The sequence below is a fragment of the Diospyros lotus genome, chromosome 7, assembly GCF_014633365.1.
Source record: "Diospyros lotus cultivar Yz01 chromosome 7, ASM1463336v1, whole genome shotgun sequence".
In the NCBI taxonomy this organism is placed as follows: Eukaryota; Viridiplantae; Streptophyta; class Magnoliopsida; order Ericales; family Ebenaceae; genus Diospyros; species Diospyros lotus.
Genome location: NC_068344.1, coordinates 3,408,540 through 3,426,774, shown reverse-complemented (window position 1 = coordinate 3,426,774; position 18,235 = coordinate 3,408,540). Strand labels below are relative to the sequence as shown.

The window sequence follows — 18,235 nt, the reverse complement described above, 5'->3', positions numbered from 1 at the left end:
CAATCAGGAATCTTGGTTGAATAAAATCTAAGAAGTCAATTTTCTTCAATAAGATTGTGTTCCTATGGAATAAAATGTGATGCAGTGGTTTCGTCATACTGAGGATTACAGGTCTCATCCATGTTCCAAATCCCACAACAAGAATAAGCAACTTCGTAGTGCTGAAATAATATTTTGTTGGAAGGGTCTCAAGTCATGGGTTCACAAAACCTGTATGCAATAACCAAACCAGCCACAAATGCAAACCTATACAAATAGTTTGTTTAACTCTGATGAAACAGAAATTTCAGAGAGACTTGGAATAAGAAAATAAATTTAATCTTTATCTTCAATTGGTCCATAAGCACTTCTTTGGTTGATCTTTCTGCCGTGCTTTGAGCTTTTATACCTTTTTCTTATGCTGGAATTATTTATAGGTTTCTCTTTATATCAAATAAACAATTTATAATATAGTTTTTATGGAATGTCGTTTTGCACATGGTAGTTAGGGTTTCTACAGTTCCCGCATTCAAACAATTCCCAATTGGTCTCGAGATTATCAAATCTGCCATGTGTTCTGAATTACACAGTTGACTGCCTATTATTAACTGTTTGATAAAATGTCGCCATTAGCTTTCCTCTTCCGAAGCTGTTACAGAAGCCTGTATGTCCATTACTTATGGTGAAATTTTCAATTTTCGCTTTTCTTTTTCCCTTATAATAAAACTTTGATATCTATGATTATCCTCATTATACACGCTCGGATTATTTGAGATGAATGCATGACGTATTCTGAAGACAATGTCAGATACTTACCATGATATGCTTCCATACAAAATTCCCACACTCGCCATGTGCACACCACCCCTACTGTCTGTGTTTACGTACATACATACATGCATATACACATACAGAGAGAGAGAGAGAGATGGAATTGATTGAATGGGATGAAGGAACCTGGTTGAAGGGAGGCTTGGTGGAGAGAGGCTTCGGCGAAGGAACGAACTTGGGGATTGGTGTCGAGAGTAGCAATCAAGCAGTTGATGAGCCATTGCTGGTCTTCGTCCACCATCTCTCTCTCCCTCGCTGTTCCTTTTCCCGCTCTTTGAAAGAGCAATCTCCGGCGAAGGAATTGACAAACACACTCTCTGAACTGAATGCTTCAACTGGAAACATATATATGGTTTAGGGTTTTTGCGTGACAATTATTCGTTGCCCGCCCGGCCCGGGTTCGTGGCGAACCGGGCTCCCGGCCCACAATTTTGGATCCCCCGGTTAGGGCGCCGTGGGTCCGTCTCGTTAGCAAATAAAATTAGTGTAAAACATAAAAATACCCCCTCAACTATGTTAATTTTTGTAACGTAGCACTCTTAACTCAACTTTGACTTTTTATGTCTTTCCATTGTCCATTTTACAACAATTAGACACCCTTCAAATTAATTCAGGTAATGTGTGCAGTCGCGTGTGTTTAATTATTATAAAATAAAACAGTTAAATGGTATAATGAATTAAACTCTAAGCCCCGTTTGATAGTCATTTTTTTCACTCAAATTTTCATTTGTGCAGTGTTTGACAGCCAAGTTTTTTCAATAAATTCATTTTTCCATTTCTTGTCACGTGATGGCCTTTTTCTTCAAATCATGAAAATCAAATTCCTTGAGAGGGATGAGCTTCGATTTTCCAAACAATTGAAGCAGCAACTACTGTGCTGCTCTCGTCTTCATCTTCTTCAACTTCTTTGGAAGCAATTTTGCAACGAGAGATAGACAGAAAGCAAATGAGAGGAAGAGCGAGCAAGCGAGAGAGAAAATATATATGTATATTTGCAGCAAGTGAACGAGAGGGACAAAAAGCAAATTTGTAGCAATCCACTATGCTTTTCATTTTCATATATATATATATATATGTATATGTGCGTATATATATGTGTATCTGTGTGTATATATATATTTATGTATATATATGTTGTGTGCGGGGATGTGTGTATGAGTATATATGTGTATGTGTGATTGTGTATAAATATATATGTGTGTATATTTGTATATGTTTCATTCAGTATTTTTTAATACATTTTCATTATTGAATTTCATGAAAAATGTGTTATTTTTCATAGAAAATAATGCCTATCAAACACAAAAATGTCAGGGAAATGATCAGATTCTATAAAAAATATTACCAATCAAACACCAAAAGATGAAAAATAATATCAATTTTTAGATAAAAAATTATACTAATCAAACAGTTTAAACTTCCAATTTCTAATAATTTATTTTTCAGAATTCAATTCCCTAGAATTCATTTTATTTTCACCCAAATTCTACCCTTGTAATCAAACGCACCCTAAGTTGAAAAATGTCACACAGTAAAAATAGCAAAATTTAGGGTTATTTTTATGCTTTGAGCTAATAAAATTCACATCCCAAAATATTCAGATGTTATTATCTATTTATAATAAAGTTAAATTCGTAAATGTATTTAAAAATGTTTATATTATTATTATTTGTTAATATATGTCACTTTTTTACTTTTATTTTTATAAGATTAGGTTTATTTAATAATTGAGTGATGTTGGATTGGGTCAAGTCTCTTGCAAGTAGAAATGAGAACTTTTACGAAGGAGAAAAAAAATGAACGGGGACAGAAAAATTAAAATTTTGTTGAAAATTAAATTTTTATTTTAAATTTTAAAATAAATTAAAAAGGTACATGTCGTGACAATATATTATACAGTATAAATATAAAAGACATAATATTTTTCAAAAAGGTAGACCACGACATGATCGAAATGTATTAATTAATAAAATAATTATTTATTTTTTTGATGCCATAATATAGTATAAAAATTATATTTTAAACTCGCAAATATGTATTTAAAATTTACAAGTAAAGATTTCAAATGTATAAGTCCAATCTAATTAAAAATTAATTTATAATCAAATTATTTTTATCTTTATAAACCTGTTAATATTTAAAGAGTTGAAGAATAGAAATATAAAAGGTATGAAAATCGAACAAATCATAAAACCAAGACGTGGGAAAATAAAAGAAACATGCAATTGTGAAGTTAAAAAATTGAAGAGACAATAAAACAAGGCCCTTATTTGTTGGTTTTCAGAGAATCAACAGAAGGGAAAGTGTCAAACACATCATTTGAGCAATTTCAACATGTATTAAAGGAATGCTGACAAGTCCAAGTGTTTGATCCGCCAGCAATACAAGTAGGACAACATTTACATCAAAACATCAGGACAAAAAACAACCTCAAAATGCTATTTCTACAAAGCTTATAACCGATCGGATGAAAAGAAAGAACATAAAAGCAAATACAAATGTTGGTGTTTGGTATACATATATATGCCTTGTAGAATATGGCCATAAAAAAGGCATCATGATGGTGCGGCAAGCTCATTCCCATTTGCTCCCAACCACGTGGGTATGCTTGAAATCACAGGCCAGTGACAAACTTCCATTCATTCTCTTCAACACAAACCTCTCAACCAACAAATAGCAGCCATACTTCTTCCACCCACCAGACCCTGCAAATTCCTCTGTTCTACTCACTCTCACAAACCCTGTTCCGCTGCTAGTCCACCCAGCTCTCTGTTGCTCCCATCTCATTCTGTAAACGATCAGTGAACTCAACCCAATAGTTGTTTCTCCTCCGGCACCAAAGCTCCGGAACCAGACCACCCCATTGGCCTGATTACTTTCATCCCAGGTCGCTTCCCTGCCCTCTATAAAGGCCGTTTCTATTTGCACCGTAGCATCCACAGTCACTGCATTGCCCTGGCTAGAATCATTTTCACAGGCAAATATCTGCTCCCATCGTTGCTCGAGCGTCATCTCGTAAAACATTGATCTCTTCATCTGATCTTTGAACTTCCCATCTCTGATAAACATGAAAGGACAGTACCATTTTCCCACAACAATTGCTCCTGAAGTTTTATAGTGTGGTGGGAAATTGAAATCTGGAAGCCTGCTTCGAAGGCCATTGTTAACGCCCAATGCTTCAGCTAGTTTGTAGTTTTTAGGGGTTCCGGTGTAAATTTCCCACCCTTTTCTTCGCATGAAGTATGGAGGGAATCCATCTGGTGCTATCGATGTGGCAGTAAACAAGCTGCGAGCATTGCATGCTCCTTCGTAAGGACCAATATGAAATTGTTGGTATATGTCAATAGGATCAAATGGCATTGGTTTTACATCTTTAATCCATTTACAGAAACAACAGGTACTCATATTGTTCACCGTCGAACAAGCATATGCTTCCCTATCGAAACAAATTATGAACAGTACCAATTAGGGAAACAACAACGAATCGAACAAATTTCAACTAGTACAAAGTTAGCTCAGGTCATGTAACGCCCATAAATAGCTATTAATTTAATTTTGGGGTAATTAGATTTAAGAGGAATATCAAAATAATTTGTGGTGGTTAAATAAAATTAAATTAGGTGATTTTAAGGAAATAAGAAATTAAAATAATTAATTTTGTTATTTGGGAATTTCTGGAAAGAGAAAAAAATTAAAAGAAATCAAGTTGTGGGATTTTTAGAAGTTTCGGGCATTTCTGTAATTAATATAGGGGGCGAGAGTGTAATTAATGAAAAGTTAGGGGTGCTGGCGTGAGTTGTGGAAAGGCCAAAAATTCACCTTAAATATAACTTAAATCCAATATAGGTTGAATAGGCATGCGGGCGCGAGCGAGGGCGACCAAGCTGCGGGCGAGAGATCGAAACCGGGCAGGCGCACGCGAGGGAGGGAATTTTGGTTGATTTAATTCAGCCCCTAGAGGTCAAAACGACGTCGTTTTGATAGAGGCGGTGGCCTCCCCCAGCGGCCTGCCACGTGCTGCCACGTGGCGCCTCCCTCCCCACTCGTTTTTGGCCGCATTTAAGCCCGATTTCGGGCGTGAATTAGAGCAGTTCAAACAGTAAAATTTTACAAATTTTACAGAGGCAGCGTGCACGCGAGGGAGAGGAAATTTCAGAAATTTGGAGTTTAAATTCAAATTAAATTCCGTTTAATCCCGGATTTAATTATCCAGGTATGTGCCTAAGCTAGTAATTAATATTCTCTGCGGTTGAAATTTTATTTAGAGCCCAATATTATTAATTTTGTCTATAATTGGAATATTGCAGTTTGTATAACGTTGACCGCGTTTGGTCAAATCGAGCCTAAGGTTATCTCCGGAAAGGCAAGTTCTTTATACCCTCATTGTCAATTCTTTCGATGTCAATTTATTTGACCTCCCTTCGTTGGATTTGGCTGTTAATAAATTATGGAATTTAAACGGTGTGTTTAATAATTTAATTTATTAACCTGGTTTCGAGGGTATTATTCGTTGGTTGCCTACGGGGGTTTGTATCACCCTCAATCCTATGGGAATGATGTCATACTTACCCGGGGCTAGGTTCTTAGCTGTCAGGTATTATTATGGATTTTCGGTTATTTATTGGCTAGAGTGGTTAGACAGTGGGGGCAAGGGTTAGCTGTACGGTGACGTTGTGACTGTTATACGGTCTATTTTAGGCCGTTAGATGGTCTCTCCTGGTCACTGACCGCTGACCGGTGTCAGGCACTGCTGACCTACTCTACCGTTATGTGATTATAGCATGCCTGATTATTTTATTTTTGTTGCATGGTTTGATATGCACATGGGTTCGGGCTGCATGATGGGATTATCATGATTTGGTTATGCTTGATCACGGACATTTTAGATTGGTCAGGTTGCATCCAGCACGGACATATGCATCGCGTGTGATTTACTACGTGGGCGGAGCATGGCCTGATGCCTGGATGTATGGGCGCCTTGTATCACGTTGATGCTCATTACGCCTTGCATTTTATATGCATTGCATGGTTACTGGTAGTTATTAGTTCTCGGACGGGAGTACCGTTCCGAGGGAACCTTTGGCTCAGCTGTTGGGAGTACCGGCAGGGATACGGGTGACGGGAGTACCGACCCGGGACAGTGCGCACAGGTTTGTGGTTATTTATGTTGCCTTTCAGGGCAGCGGCAGGTTGGTATGGGACTTGGGTGCCAGGTGTTTTATGTGGGCTCCAAGGACCAGTATATATTTTATTATGCGGCACTGTTGTGTTGTTGCGTCACATGACTTGTGTGTACATGTGGGTTTATATTTGGGACGATCTCCTCTTTTGTTTCATTTACAGCCTTCCTTTTCATATAAACTTGCTGAGTCTTGCGACTCACCTTGCTTTCCATCATTCCAGGCAAGGGTAAAGCTAAGTCGAGGGCGAGGACCGCGCCGCCTAGCAGCCAGCCGTGTCGGTAGGGTGTACAGTTTGCTGCCCCCGTTTGCTCTGATGTTTTGTTAGGAGTCCTGACTCTTATTTTTGACTGTGCCGGGTTGTCCCTCATTTTTCCTACTTATTGGCACAGGGTTTGTATATATTTTTATGTACCCCGTGACCACTGTTCCAGCGGGGTACTTGTAGGCATGCATGTATATTGTTTTACTTCCGCTGTTGTATTTTTATATGTATGCATGCCAGGGTATTTTCGTCTTGTGTTTTTTCTCTTCTCTTAGGTAGGCGCTCTCGTTCGGATAGACCGAGCGATTGGGATATCCGGGCGGGGTTGCTTACAATGTTGGTATCAGAGCATCATTGAGTCAATTTGGGGGACAAGTAACTGTACACCAAGGCTGTTAGGTAGAGTTAAAGTGTCAGGTCGTGTCCTTAATTTCGAAATGCGTTCTAATTAATTTTGGTTATGTAGGACTCATGGACGCACGCCGTCCACGAGGTCGTGGTAGACCATCAATGCGAGGTAGAGGGCACCTTGTTCCTACTCCTGAGGTACAGGCGACAAATACAGGAGATAAGAGACAGTCAGGGCCTCTGGACATGCAGGAGACATTGGCAGCTCTTCTACGGGCCGTAGACGTACTGGCGGCATCTCAGTTACGTCAGGAGCGCAGTCATGATGGTAGGACTGCTACGGCCCAGGCGTCACATTCAGGTACTCCGAGAGCAGGAGACAGTTCTGGTGCCGCATTACTTAAAGATTTCATGACCTTACGTCCACCAGAGTTTAGTGGAGGCGCCGATACAACAGAGGCCGAGGATTGGCTACTGGCTGTGGAGAAGCATTTACGATCCATAGGCTGTGCAGAGGCCCATAGAGTTCGACTGGGAACCTTCCTGTTGCGAGGAGACGTCGAGCGATGGTGGGAGACCACCAGACAGCGATATGGTGATGGAGGCCCGACATGGGCACAGTTTGTCGCGGCGTTCAATGAGACTTATATACTGGCTTGGGTCAGAGAGTAGAAGGTGTTCGAGTTTGTTGACTTACAGCAGGGAAGGCGTTTGCGGTGACAGCCGCCGAGGCAGCTGACGGCAGTGATACGATACAAGATATACTTTCTCTTCATGGCCACGATGTACGTGCTTTATTTAATACAGGTTCTACCCACTCTTTCATAGCACCCCATTTGTTGCATAAGATCACAATCCCGTGTGTCCCCTTACCATATGATTTATCTGTTTCGACACCGGAGGGATGGTATTGTTGGGGAGTGAGATGGTCAGGGATTGCGAGATAGGGATTCATGACCAGGTATTTTTAGGGGATCTTATTGTTTTTGCGATCCAGGATTTTGACTTACTGTTGGGTATGGATTGGCTCTCACGGCACTATGCTCGAGTTGATTGTCGTCAGAAGGTAATTTCATTTGAGCACCCGGGGAGACCAGTTGTTACATATCGGGGTGTGAAGCCTGTGGTGACTACGCCGATGATATCGGTTATGCACGCCGAGAGGCTTATACGACGTGGGTGTGAAGCCTATTTTGCGTTTGTGACCGTGATAGCTGGGGAGAAGAAGGAGTTGGCTGCTTATCCTGTGGTGCGAGACTTTCCAGATGTGTTCCCAGATGAGTTATCGGGACTACCGCCGCACCGGGAGATTGATTTTGCAATCGATCTGATACCAGGTACGCAGCCTATTTCCAAGACTCCTTGCCGTATGGCTGCTAATGAATTAAAAGAACTCAAGGTGCAGTTGCAAGATCTTTTGGAGAAAGGGTTTATTCGACCGAGCACATCGCCATGGGGGGGCCTCCAGTATTATTTGTGCGTAAGAAAGACGGGTCTATGCGACTGTGTATAGACTACCGGCAGCTTAATCAGGTAACAATTAAGAATAAGTACCCCTTACCCCATGTGGATGACTTACTGGATCAATTGCGTGGTGCATCAGTGTTTTCCAAGATAGACTTGCGGTCAGGTTATCATCAGGTGCGAGTCAGAGATGAGGATATTGCGAAGATCGCATTTCGTACACGTTACGGCCATTACGAGTTTGTGATCATACCATTTGGGCTGACCAATGCACCTGCAGTATTTATGGATCTGATGAACAGAGTATTCAAGGAATACTTGGATTCTTTTGTCATAGTTTTCATTGACGACATCCTAATTTACTCACCGAGCCCTGAGATACACGAGGCACATCTGAGCGTGGTTTTGCAGAAGCTCAGAGAAGAGCAGTTATATGCTAAGTTTTCGAAATGTGAGTTTTGGCAGACCCGAGTTGTTTTCTTGGGACACGTGGTCTCAGGTGAGGGTATCTCAGTAGACCCAGAAAAGACTAGAGCCGTGATGGATTGGCCGAGACCGATGACAGTGATAGAGATTCGGAGTTTTCTTGGCCTTGCTGGTTATTATCGACGATTCATAGAAGGCTTTGCACGGCTTGCATCACCCATGACGAAGTTAACGAGGAAAGGCGTCAGATTTATTTGGGACGAGTCTTGTGAGAGGTCTTTCCAGGAGTTGAAGCGGCGTTTGACTTCGGCGCCAGTACTGACGATACCCAGGTGTGGTGAGTTATTTACTGTATATAGCGATGCCTCGTATGCAGGGTTGGGATGTGTTTTGATGCAGGACGGCTGAGTGAATGCTTATGCATCCAGACAGTTGAAGAGGCACGAGGAGAATTACCCTACACATGATCTGGAGTTAGCAGCCGTAGTGTTTGCCTTGAAGATTTGGAGGCATTATCTTTATGGTGAGAGAGTTCAGATTTACACTGATCACAAGAGCCTTAAGTACCTCTTCTCACAGAGGGAACTCAATATGAGACAACGCCGTTGGTTAGAGTTGCTTAAAGATTATGATTGCGAGATCCTCTATCATCCAGGTAAAGCCAATGTGGTTGCAGATGCATTGAGTCGTCGTGGAGCATCAGCTGCAGCTATGATGGTGCATGAGTGGTTCTTATTGGAGCAGATGAGTAATCTTACTATCTCAGTGGCATCAGATAATCCTACACTCTATTGTGCTGCCATGAGTATCCATTCAGATCTTGAGGATCAGATTCGCGATCGACAGCGACAGGATGTGGGGCTTGACGCGATTATGGCTGATATGGAGAGATTTGGGCCATTAGGGTACAGCCAGAGGGACGATGGTTTGCTATTGTTTCATGGGCGGATTTGTGTGTCGAGTGACAGTGATATCAGGTAGAGGATCCTAGAGGAAGCTCATCGTTCTCCCTATACTATCCACCCTAGGGCGACGAAGATGTATCGGGGCTTACGGCGCCAATATTGGTGGAGCGGCATGAAGAGGAGCGTAGCAGAGTTTGTATCCCGATGTTTAGTGTGCCAGCAAGTCAAAGCTGAGCACCAAAGGCCTGCGGGATTGTTACGACCTTTATCTGTGCCGGAGTGGAAATGGGAGCGCATAGCTATGGATTTTGTCTCAGGATTGCCACGATCTATTCAGGAATTCGATTCGATATGGGTGATTATCGATCGATTGACCAAATCAGCGCACTTTCTACCTGTCAAGAAGACCTATCCTATTCATCGACTGGCCACATTATACATTGACGAGGTGGTGAGACTGCACGGAGTCCCAGCTAGCATTGTGTCAGACAGGGATCCTCGATTTACCTCACGATTTTGGAAGGCGTTGCAGAGTGCTATGGGGACTCAGTTGACTTTCAGTACAGCCTTCCACCCTCAGACTGACGGGCAGTCGGAGCGGACCATTCGGACTTTGGAAGATATGCTCCGCGCCTGTGTATTGGATTTCTATGGGAGCTGGGATGACCATTTGTCGCTAGTGGAGTTTGCCTATAATAATAGCTTCCAGGCCAGTATTGGGATGGCACCATTTGAGGCGTTGTACGGGCGACCATGTAGATCACCGCCTTGTTGGACCGAGATTGGGGAGCGAGCATTGCTCGGACTGGAGTTGGTAGAGCAGACGTCAGAGAAGATCCAGTTGATTCGAGCTAGGATGAAGGCAGCTCAGGACCGTCAGAAGAGTTATGCTGACAGACGACGCCGGGATTTGGAGTTTGAGGTGGGTGATCATGTTTTTCTTTGGGTTATGCCGATGAGGGGTGTTCGACGCTTTAGAGTATCTGGCAAGTTGAGTCCTCGCTATGTGGGACCGTTTGAGATATTTGAGCGAGTCGGACCGTTGGCTTATCGATTAGCTTTACCCCCTCAGTTAGCCCACGTACATGATGTCTTTCATGTTTCTATGCTTTGCAAGTACGTGGCAGATCCCGGGCATTTAATTGACTACCATCCGCTCGTGGTGCAAAAGGATGCGTCATATACCGAGTTGCCTGCTAGCATTGTGGATCAGAAAGAAAAAGTGCTTCGTAACCGTACGATTCCCTATGTAAAGGTCCAGTGGCAGCGACATACCCCTGAGGAGGCTACTTGGGAGCTAGAGGAGGAAATGAGGCGACTTCATCCTCAGTTATTTGCCTAGTCAGGTACGAATTTCGAGGACGAAATTCTTTTTAGGGGGGAGGATTTGTAACGCCCGTAAATAGCTATTAATTTAATTTTGGGGGTAATTGGATTTAAGAGGAATATCAAAATAATTTGTGGTGGTTAAATAAAATTAAATTAGGTGATTTTAAGGAAATAAGAAATTAAGATAATTAATTTTGTTATTTGGGAATTTCTGGAAAGAGAAAAAAATTAAAATAAATCAAGTTGTGGGATTTTTAGAAGTTTCGGGCATTTCTGTAATTAATATAGGGGGCGAGAGTGTAATTAATGAAAAGTTAGGGGTGCTGGCGTGAGTTGTGGAAAGGCAAAAAATTAACCTTAAATATAACTTAAATCCTATATAGGTTGAATAGGCATGCGGGCACGAGCGGTCGCACGCGAGGGCGACCAGGCTGCGGGCGAGAGATCGAAACCGGGCAGGCGCACGCGAGGGGGGGAATTTTGGTTGATTTAATTCAGCCCCTAGAGGTCAAAACGACGTCGTTTTGATAGAGGCGGTGGCCTCCCCCAGCGGCCTGCCACGTGCTGCCACGTGGCGCCTCCCTAAGGTTATCTCCGGAAAGGCAAATTCTTTATACCCTCATTGTCGATTCTTTCGATGTCAATTTATTTGACCTCCCTTCGTTGGATTTGGCTGTTAATAAATTATGGAATTTAAACGGTGTGTTTAATAATTTAATTTATTAACCTGGTTTCGAGGGTATTATTCGTTGGTTGCCTACGGGGGTTTGTATCACCCCCAATCCTATGGGAATGATGTCGTACTCACCCGGGGCTAGGTTCTTAGCTGTCGGGTATTATTATGGATTTTTGATTATTTATTGGCTAGAGTGGTTAGACAGTGGGGGCAAGGGTTAGCTGTACGGTGACGGTGTGACTGTTATACGGTCTATTTTAGGCCGTTAGATGGTCTCTCCTGGTCACTGACCGCTGACCGGTGTCAGGCACTGCTGACCTACTCTACCGTTATGTGATTATAGCATGCCTGATTATTTTATTTTTGTTGCATGGTTTGATATGCACATGGGTTCGGGCTGCATGATGGGATTATCATGATTTGGTTATGCTTGATTACGGACATTTTAGATTGGTCAGGTTGCATCCAGCACGGGCATATGCATCCCGTGTGATTTACTACGTGGGCGGAGCATGGCCTGATGCTTGGATGTATGGGCGCCTTGTATCACGTTGATGCTCATTACGCCTTGCATTTTATATGCATTGCATGGTTACTGGTAGTTATTAGTTCTCGGACGGGAGTACCGTTCTGAGGGAGCCTTTGGCTCGGCTGTCGGGAGTACCGGCAGGGATACGGGTGACGGGAGTACCGACCCGAGACAGTGCGCACAGGTTTGTGGTGATTTATATTGCCTTTCAGGGTAGCGGCAGGTTGGTATGGGACTTGGGTGCTAGGTGTTTTATGTGGGCCCCAATGACCGGTATATGTTTTATTATGCGGCACTGTTGTGTTGTTGCGTCACATGACTTGTGTGTACATGTGGGTTTATATTTGGGATGATCTCCTCTTCTGTTTCATTTACAGCCTTACTTTTCATATAAACTTGCTGAGTCTTGCGACTCACCTTGCTTTCCATCATTCCAGGCAAGGGTAAAGCTAAGTCGAGGGCGAGGACCGCGCCGCCTAGCAGCCAGCCGTGTCGATAGGGTGTACAGTTTGCTGCCCCCGTTTGCTCTGATGTTTTGTTAGGAGTCCTGACTCTTATTTTTGACTGTGCCGGGTTGTCCCTCGTTTTTCCTACTTATTGGCACAGGGTTTGTATATATTTTTATGTACCCCGTGACCGCTGTTCCAGCGGGGTACTTGTAAGCGTGCATGTATATTGTTTTACTTTCGCTGTTGTATTTTTATATGTATGCATGCCAATGTATTTTCGTCTTGTGTTTGTTTCTCTTCTCTTAGGTAGGCGCTCTCGTTCAGATAGACCGGACGGTTGGGATATCCGGGCGGGATTGCTTACAGGTCATTAGATTGTTAATCCACAAAATTATTTCCTGAAACTTGTTTAGAGGATATGCCTGCCTCTAGTTGCATAGTCCTCTGGCAGAGCTCTCTGCTCGGGCATTACAATCCATGGCAATCCACGCTGGTTGACAATATAAGTATTGAAGTTTCAATCCATGAACACCTTCTTTTGTTTTTTGTGTCAAGGGTTATAGCACCGCTGGCTTGAACTAGCCAGTGGAGTCTGGATGCATACACTGCATCCCTGAGTTCATCAACAGCAACATACCAAGTTTCTATCTCACTATATGGAGTTACCTACGTGAATTCTATAGCTCATTAGTATTCTATAATTCTTGTTATTTGATCTAAAGAGCGTGGGAATAAAAAGAATATAAAAGGCTCAATCCATTCTAGAGTACTGAAATGAAGTTGATCGAGTAAAAGCGCACATACCCCTTGTGTGATCCATGTGGCTTCATTGCATAGTATCGGTTGGAAGACAATGGCTGATTAAGAACAGGAATAAGCACGATGCCGTAAAGAGAAACATGTCTGTTTTTTCCCGATCCGGATGAGTATCGAATAGTTAGGTCCTTGTTCTGAGGGAAAGGCAGATCTGACATATATCGGTCCTTGCACAACCCGAAACAAGTAGTAGTCTCGGATTCTTCATCTTGCAGCACTAGGTAGCCCGAATTCGGTCCTTCTGGTGGCAAGGAAAGATACTCGGGAGATCTTAGGCAGCGGGAAAGAAGCCTGGTCACATACATATCTCCCCACAAAGACAAGTCTCTCTTAAGTTTTCTATGTCACCGGCTTAGTTTTCGTAGATTAGCAATCCTGCATATTCTGTGTGCGCTAATATACATACATGCATACGTATAAAACCAACACCCAAATTTTTTAGAAGCTTAAACGCGGGTTTGAAGAAGTCAAAGAGCATAGAACCTTCTTTGACGAGCAATGCGGTTTGAAGAAAATTACTCCTTTGATGAGCGGACTTCCCCGGAAATTTCATTGAGGTGAAGGTGATCAAATTGAACCACAAGTTGACCCGCAATTATCTTATCTGTACCATGCTAACGTTCTATTTGACTATTGGCAGATTTTATTATTATTTTTTAAATAAACAATGGTTTCATAAATCCTTGTCATGGAATGTTAGCATTAAAATGGTTGGTTTGAGACGGTATTACCAGCACCACACACAACAATGATGCAACATTACTCATTTAAATATCTAGATAGCATAGCAAGTGATGCACACAAGTTGAGGTGATAGTTTATTTTTTGAAAGAGAGAAGACGCAACTCAAAGAGAAAAAAAGAGTTAAGGAGACACATGATAAAGAGAGGGAATTGAGGAAAAGTTGCTACATAAAGTAATGGAGTTGAGAAGACACTAAAGAAAAAGGGAGATGGCGAAAGAAAAGAGGAAAAGTTAAAAAAATATTAAAAAATTATCACGTCAGCACACACGTGCATATTATTTATTGGTCAAGTGTTAAAATGAGTGTTATTACATAGTTCATGAACACATTTGGAATCATGAAAAATTTAAAATTTTTAAAAAAAATATTAAACAATTTATTACATATATAATTCTTGATGATTCATCATTAGTAAATATAATATTAGCTGTTTATCTTTATACCATACTTAAACTTAGTGGATACTCAAACTTAAAACATATAATTCTTATCCGAACTTGATTAGATTTATATTTTGGGCTCAACATATAAGCTTTTATATGGCCAAAAATGTTTTGAACATATAAATCCACTTTAGATTTAAATCTAATAACACTTTATACCCCTCTCATTTGATTTAAATACAATAGCTTCTTCCATTTGTCAATACCTTTTAAAGTCAAGAAATAGTGACATTATATACCTCCTAATTAAACAACCATAATTAAATTTTTAAAAAATATCTAAAATGCAAAGTATCCTATTCTCTCCCTCCTTGTCTTTTCTTTTGACATTTATTTCTTTTTTCCTTCTATTTCTCTACTCTCGTTCTCATTTTCTCTACCTTTCACCAAATAATCAACCTAACCATCTCCTTTCCTCTTTCACTTTCCTCACTCTTGTCCATATAGGTGCATGGTTTAACTTATTTTTTAAAGATGATAATGTTTTATTGTAATTTCTTTGATACAATTATTAACTCAAAGAGAGAGATGAATTAAGTTTGTTCTTCTTTTTTAAAATTTGAACTTAAATAAATGAAATTGAAATAAGAATGCAGCACATTTGATTTAAAGTGGGTCGCCTATAAGTCTCAATCTACTATCTTGGTTCACAACCAAAGATTTTGCAAATATACCAAGTGTATTTTACTATACCTTATAGTTTTTTATAAGTTTAGCTACATAACATTTACAGTTCATTTTTTACAAACAAATTCAGCCACAACCACTACATTTCAAGGATAAGACATAACCTATGTAAGCACCCCCACTTGGATATCCCAACCACCCAGTCTATCCGAATGAGAGTGCTTACAAAAGGGAAGAGAAATAAACACAAGTCAAAAATACCCTGGCATGCATAAATAAGAAATTTAACAGCGAAAGCAAAACGGTAAACATGCATGCCCACAAATACCCCGCTGAAACAGCGATCATGGAGTATATAAAAATACATACAGACCATGTGCCAACAATAGGAGATACAAATGACAACCTGGCACAGTAAAAAATAAAAGACAGCGACTCTAGCAAAACATCAGAGATGACGGGGGCAGCTAACTGTACACCTTACCAACACAGCTGGTTGCTAGGTGGCGCGATCCTCGCCCTCGGCCTTCGCTTTACCCTTACCTGGAATGATGGAAAGCAAGGTGAGTCGCAAAACTCAGCAAGTTTATATGAAAAGAAAGGCTATAACATGAATCGAAAAAGAAATCACCCCAAATACAAACCCACATGTACACACAAGTCATGTGATGCAACCAAACAATAGTGTCGCGTAATAAAAGCACGTACTGGTCATTGGGGCCCACATAAGACACCTGGCACCTAAGTCCCATACCAACCTGCCGTTGTCCTGAAAGGCAACATATATCTCCATAAGCCTGTGCGCACTGTCCCGAGTTGGTACTCCCGTCACCCGTATCTCTGCCGATACTCCCGACAGCCGAGGCAAAGGCTCCCTCGGAACGCTACTCTCGTTTGAGAACTAAATACTACCAGTATCCATACAACGCACATAAAATGCAATGGCGTAATGAGCATCAACATGATACAAGGCGCCCATACATCCAGGCATTAGGCCATGCTCCGCCCACATAGTAAATCACACGCGATGCATATGCCCGTGCTGGATGCAACCTAACCAACTAGAATGATCGTGATCAAGCATAACCAAAACATGATAATCCCAACATGCAGCCCGTACCCATGTGCACATCAAACCATGCATCAAGAATAGAATATAAACATGTATGCTATAATCACATAACGACAGAGTTAGTCAACAGTGCCTAGCACTGGTCAGTAGTCAGTGACTATGAGAGACCATCTGATGACCTAAGATAGACCGTATGACAGTCACACCTACACCGAACAACCAATCCCTGCCCCCATTACACAACTGCTCTAGCCAATAATCAACCAAAAATCCAATAATAATACCCAACAGCTAAGAACCTAGTCCCGGGTGAGTACGATATCATTCCCATAGGCTTGGGGTGGTACAAACCCCCGTAGGCAATTAATGAATAAAATCCTCAAGACCTGAATAAATTTTTAAAACACACTGTTTAAATATCCCATAATTTATTAACAGCCGAATCAAACGAAAGGAGGTCAAATGAAATGACAACGAAAGTAACGACGAGGTGGATGAAAAGAACTTGCCTTAACAGAGATATCCTTAGGCTCGTTTGGTCCAAAAGCAGTAAAAACTATACAAACTGTAATATGCCAATTAATTACCAAAATTAACAAAATTGGACGCAAAACGAAATTCTGACCGTACAAAATATTAATTACTAGCTACTCTACATACCTGAATAATTAAATTTGAAATTATACGTGATTTAATCCTGATTTTTGAAGCCCAAATTTCCCCATTTCACGTCGCCAGCTCACTGAAATTTTTGCAAAAATGTTTCTGTTCGATCTGCAAAAAGGAACGCCCGAATTGGGCTTAAATTAGAAGCAAAATAAGCGGTTGAGGCGCGGCCACGTGGCAGCGCGCGGGTGGCCGCTGGAGGCCACCGCTCATGGGCGAAACGGCGTCGTTTTGACGCCTATGGCTGAATTAAATCAGCCAAAATTCTCCACCTTCTCGCGCACGCCCCCCGCGACTCGAAGCCGCGTCCACCGCCTGGCAGCCTCGCGCGCAACCGCTCGGGCCCGCATGTGTCTTCAAAATTTATATGATATATATTATATTTATTGTGATTTGTAGGCCTTTTCTACAATACACGCCAGCACCCGAAACTTTCCATTAATTACACTCTCACCCCCTATAATAATTACAGTAATGCCCGAAACTTCCAAAAATCATAGAATTTAATTTAATTTATTTTATTATTATTTTTTTAAAATCCCAGAAATTCCTAAAATAACAAAATTAATTATCTTAATTTCTTATTTCCATAAAATCATATAATTAAATTTTTATTTAATCCCAACAACTTATTTTGATATTTCTTTTAAATCCAATTACCCCAAATTAAATTAAATTAACAATTATTATCCCAAATTAAATTAAATTAACAATTATTATCCCAAATTAAATTAAATTAACATTTATGAGGCGTTACAACCTACTAGAGTTGGCTCAAGAAAAACCAATACATAGCTTTACAAAAGATCAGGCGTAATCTTTTACAAGTTTCACAAATATTGTAAAAAGATTTTTTAAGAAAAAAATATGAAATGAAACAGTAAACACTTAAGCATGCTTTTAAAAAAAAATTACAAGATTGGAATGTAAATCACTTTTTTGAAAAAAATTATCATGGAAAGATTTTAAAATAAGCTCCTAAAAAGTACAAGACTTTTGAAAATAATCACTTGAAACTTGAGAGAAGAGTTCTTGAATATGTGTTCAGTTCTTATAAACTTCTTTAGACAGTTTGATCTCTAATTTATAAATTTTCTACATTGAATCTTAACTGATATGGCAAGTGACAATTGAAATATTTAAATATTTTTATAACTGTCACTTTTTATCTTTATGAGTATTAAATAATATATATAAATTCACAAAATACGTTCATGTTATTTGAAATCTTTTCTTTTTTACCCCTTCTCTGTATCATAATATGTTTTTATTGCTAATGTGAGCCATTTCATAAAATGTCATAGACATTTAGATGTTCTTTTCCAAAATGGTTTATTTACTTGGTCATTTGGATTTGGGTGTTACAATTGTTGGGAAACAAAAATTCTTAGGCAAAATGGTATGTTTCTATGTGCAAACAATACCACCTACTAATAGTGTGATGATGCAATAGCACAGTGTCAGCTAGATGCCTTCTTGCTTCTA

The 18,235-nt window shown here is 40.6% G+C and overlaps 3 protein-coding genes across 5 annotated transcripts in view; all 3 read right to left on the bottom strand.

The window, feature by feature from the left end:
• The window catches only part of LOC127806080 (uncharacterized), a 61,719-nt gene extending 60,579 nt beyond the window's left edge, over positions 1-1,140 (bottom strand). For both annotated transcript variants that reach the window (XM_052343076.1, XM_052343078.1), the window contains exon 1: positions 937-1,140. Coding sequence is in view for 1 of the 2 variants with exons in the window: in XM_052343078.1 (XP_052199038.1) it covers positions 937-1,051 (115 nt within the window). In the remaining variant the exon portion in view is untranslated. The remainder of the gene's footprint in view (positions 1-936) is intronic.
• A 1,923-nt stretch (positions 1,141-3,063) lies between these two features.
• Positions 3,064-18,235, bottom strand: part of LOC127806661 (uncharacterized) — an 81,096-nt gene continuing 65,924 nt past the window's right edge. Inside the window, exon 3 of the mRNA XM_052344079.1 lies at positions 3,064-3,362. The gene's annotated coding sequence lies outside the window, so the exon portion shown is untranslated. The remainder of the gene's footprint in view (positions 3,363-18,235) is intronic.
• LOC127806662 (uncharacterized) lies at positions 3,129-13,594 on the bottom strand. Of its 2 annotated transcripts, none has more exons than XM_052344081.1 (2): positions 13,186-13,594; positions 3,129-4,096 (listed from the first exon to the last, which is right to left on the bottom strand). In XM_052344081.1, exons 1-2 carry the CDS (start codon positions 13,500-13,502, stop codon positions 3,385-3,387), a joined length of 1,029 nt encoding a protein of 342 aa, XP_052200041.1. In that variant the 5' UTR covers positions 13,503-13,594; the 3' UTR covers positions 3,129-3,384. The 2 variants fall into 2 exon arrangements, with proteins under 2 accessions (XP_052200041.1, XP_052200040.1); XM_052344080.1 differs by having other exon boundaries at positions 3,129-4,246; positions 13,186-13,592.

Bases quoted from the DNA above. Each gene is read 5' to 3' on its own strand.
- LOC127806662 (XM_052344080.1), bottom strand. From the start codon at position 13,502: ATGTATGTGACCAGGCTTCTTTCCCGCTGCCTAAGATCTCCCGAGTAT. The intron at 4,247-13,185 runs GTATGTGCGCTT...TTGTTTCGATAG, and splicing joins CCACATGGATCACACAAGGG to GGAAGCATATGCTTGTTCGA.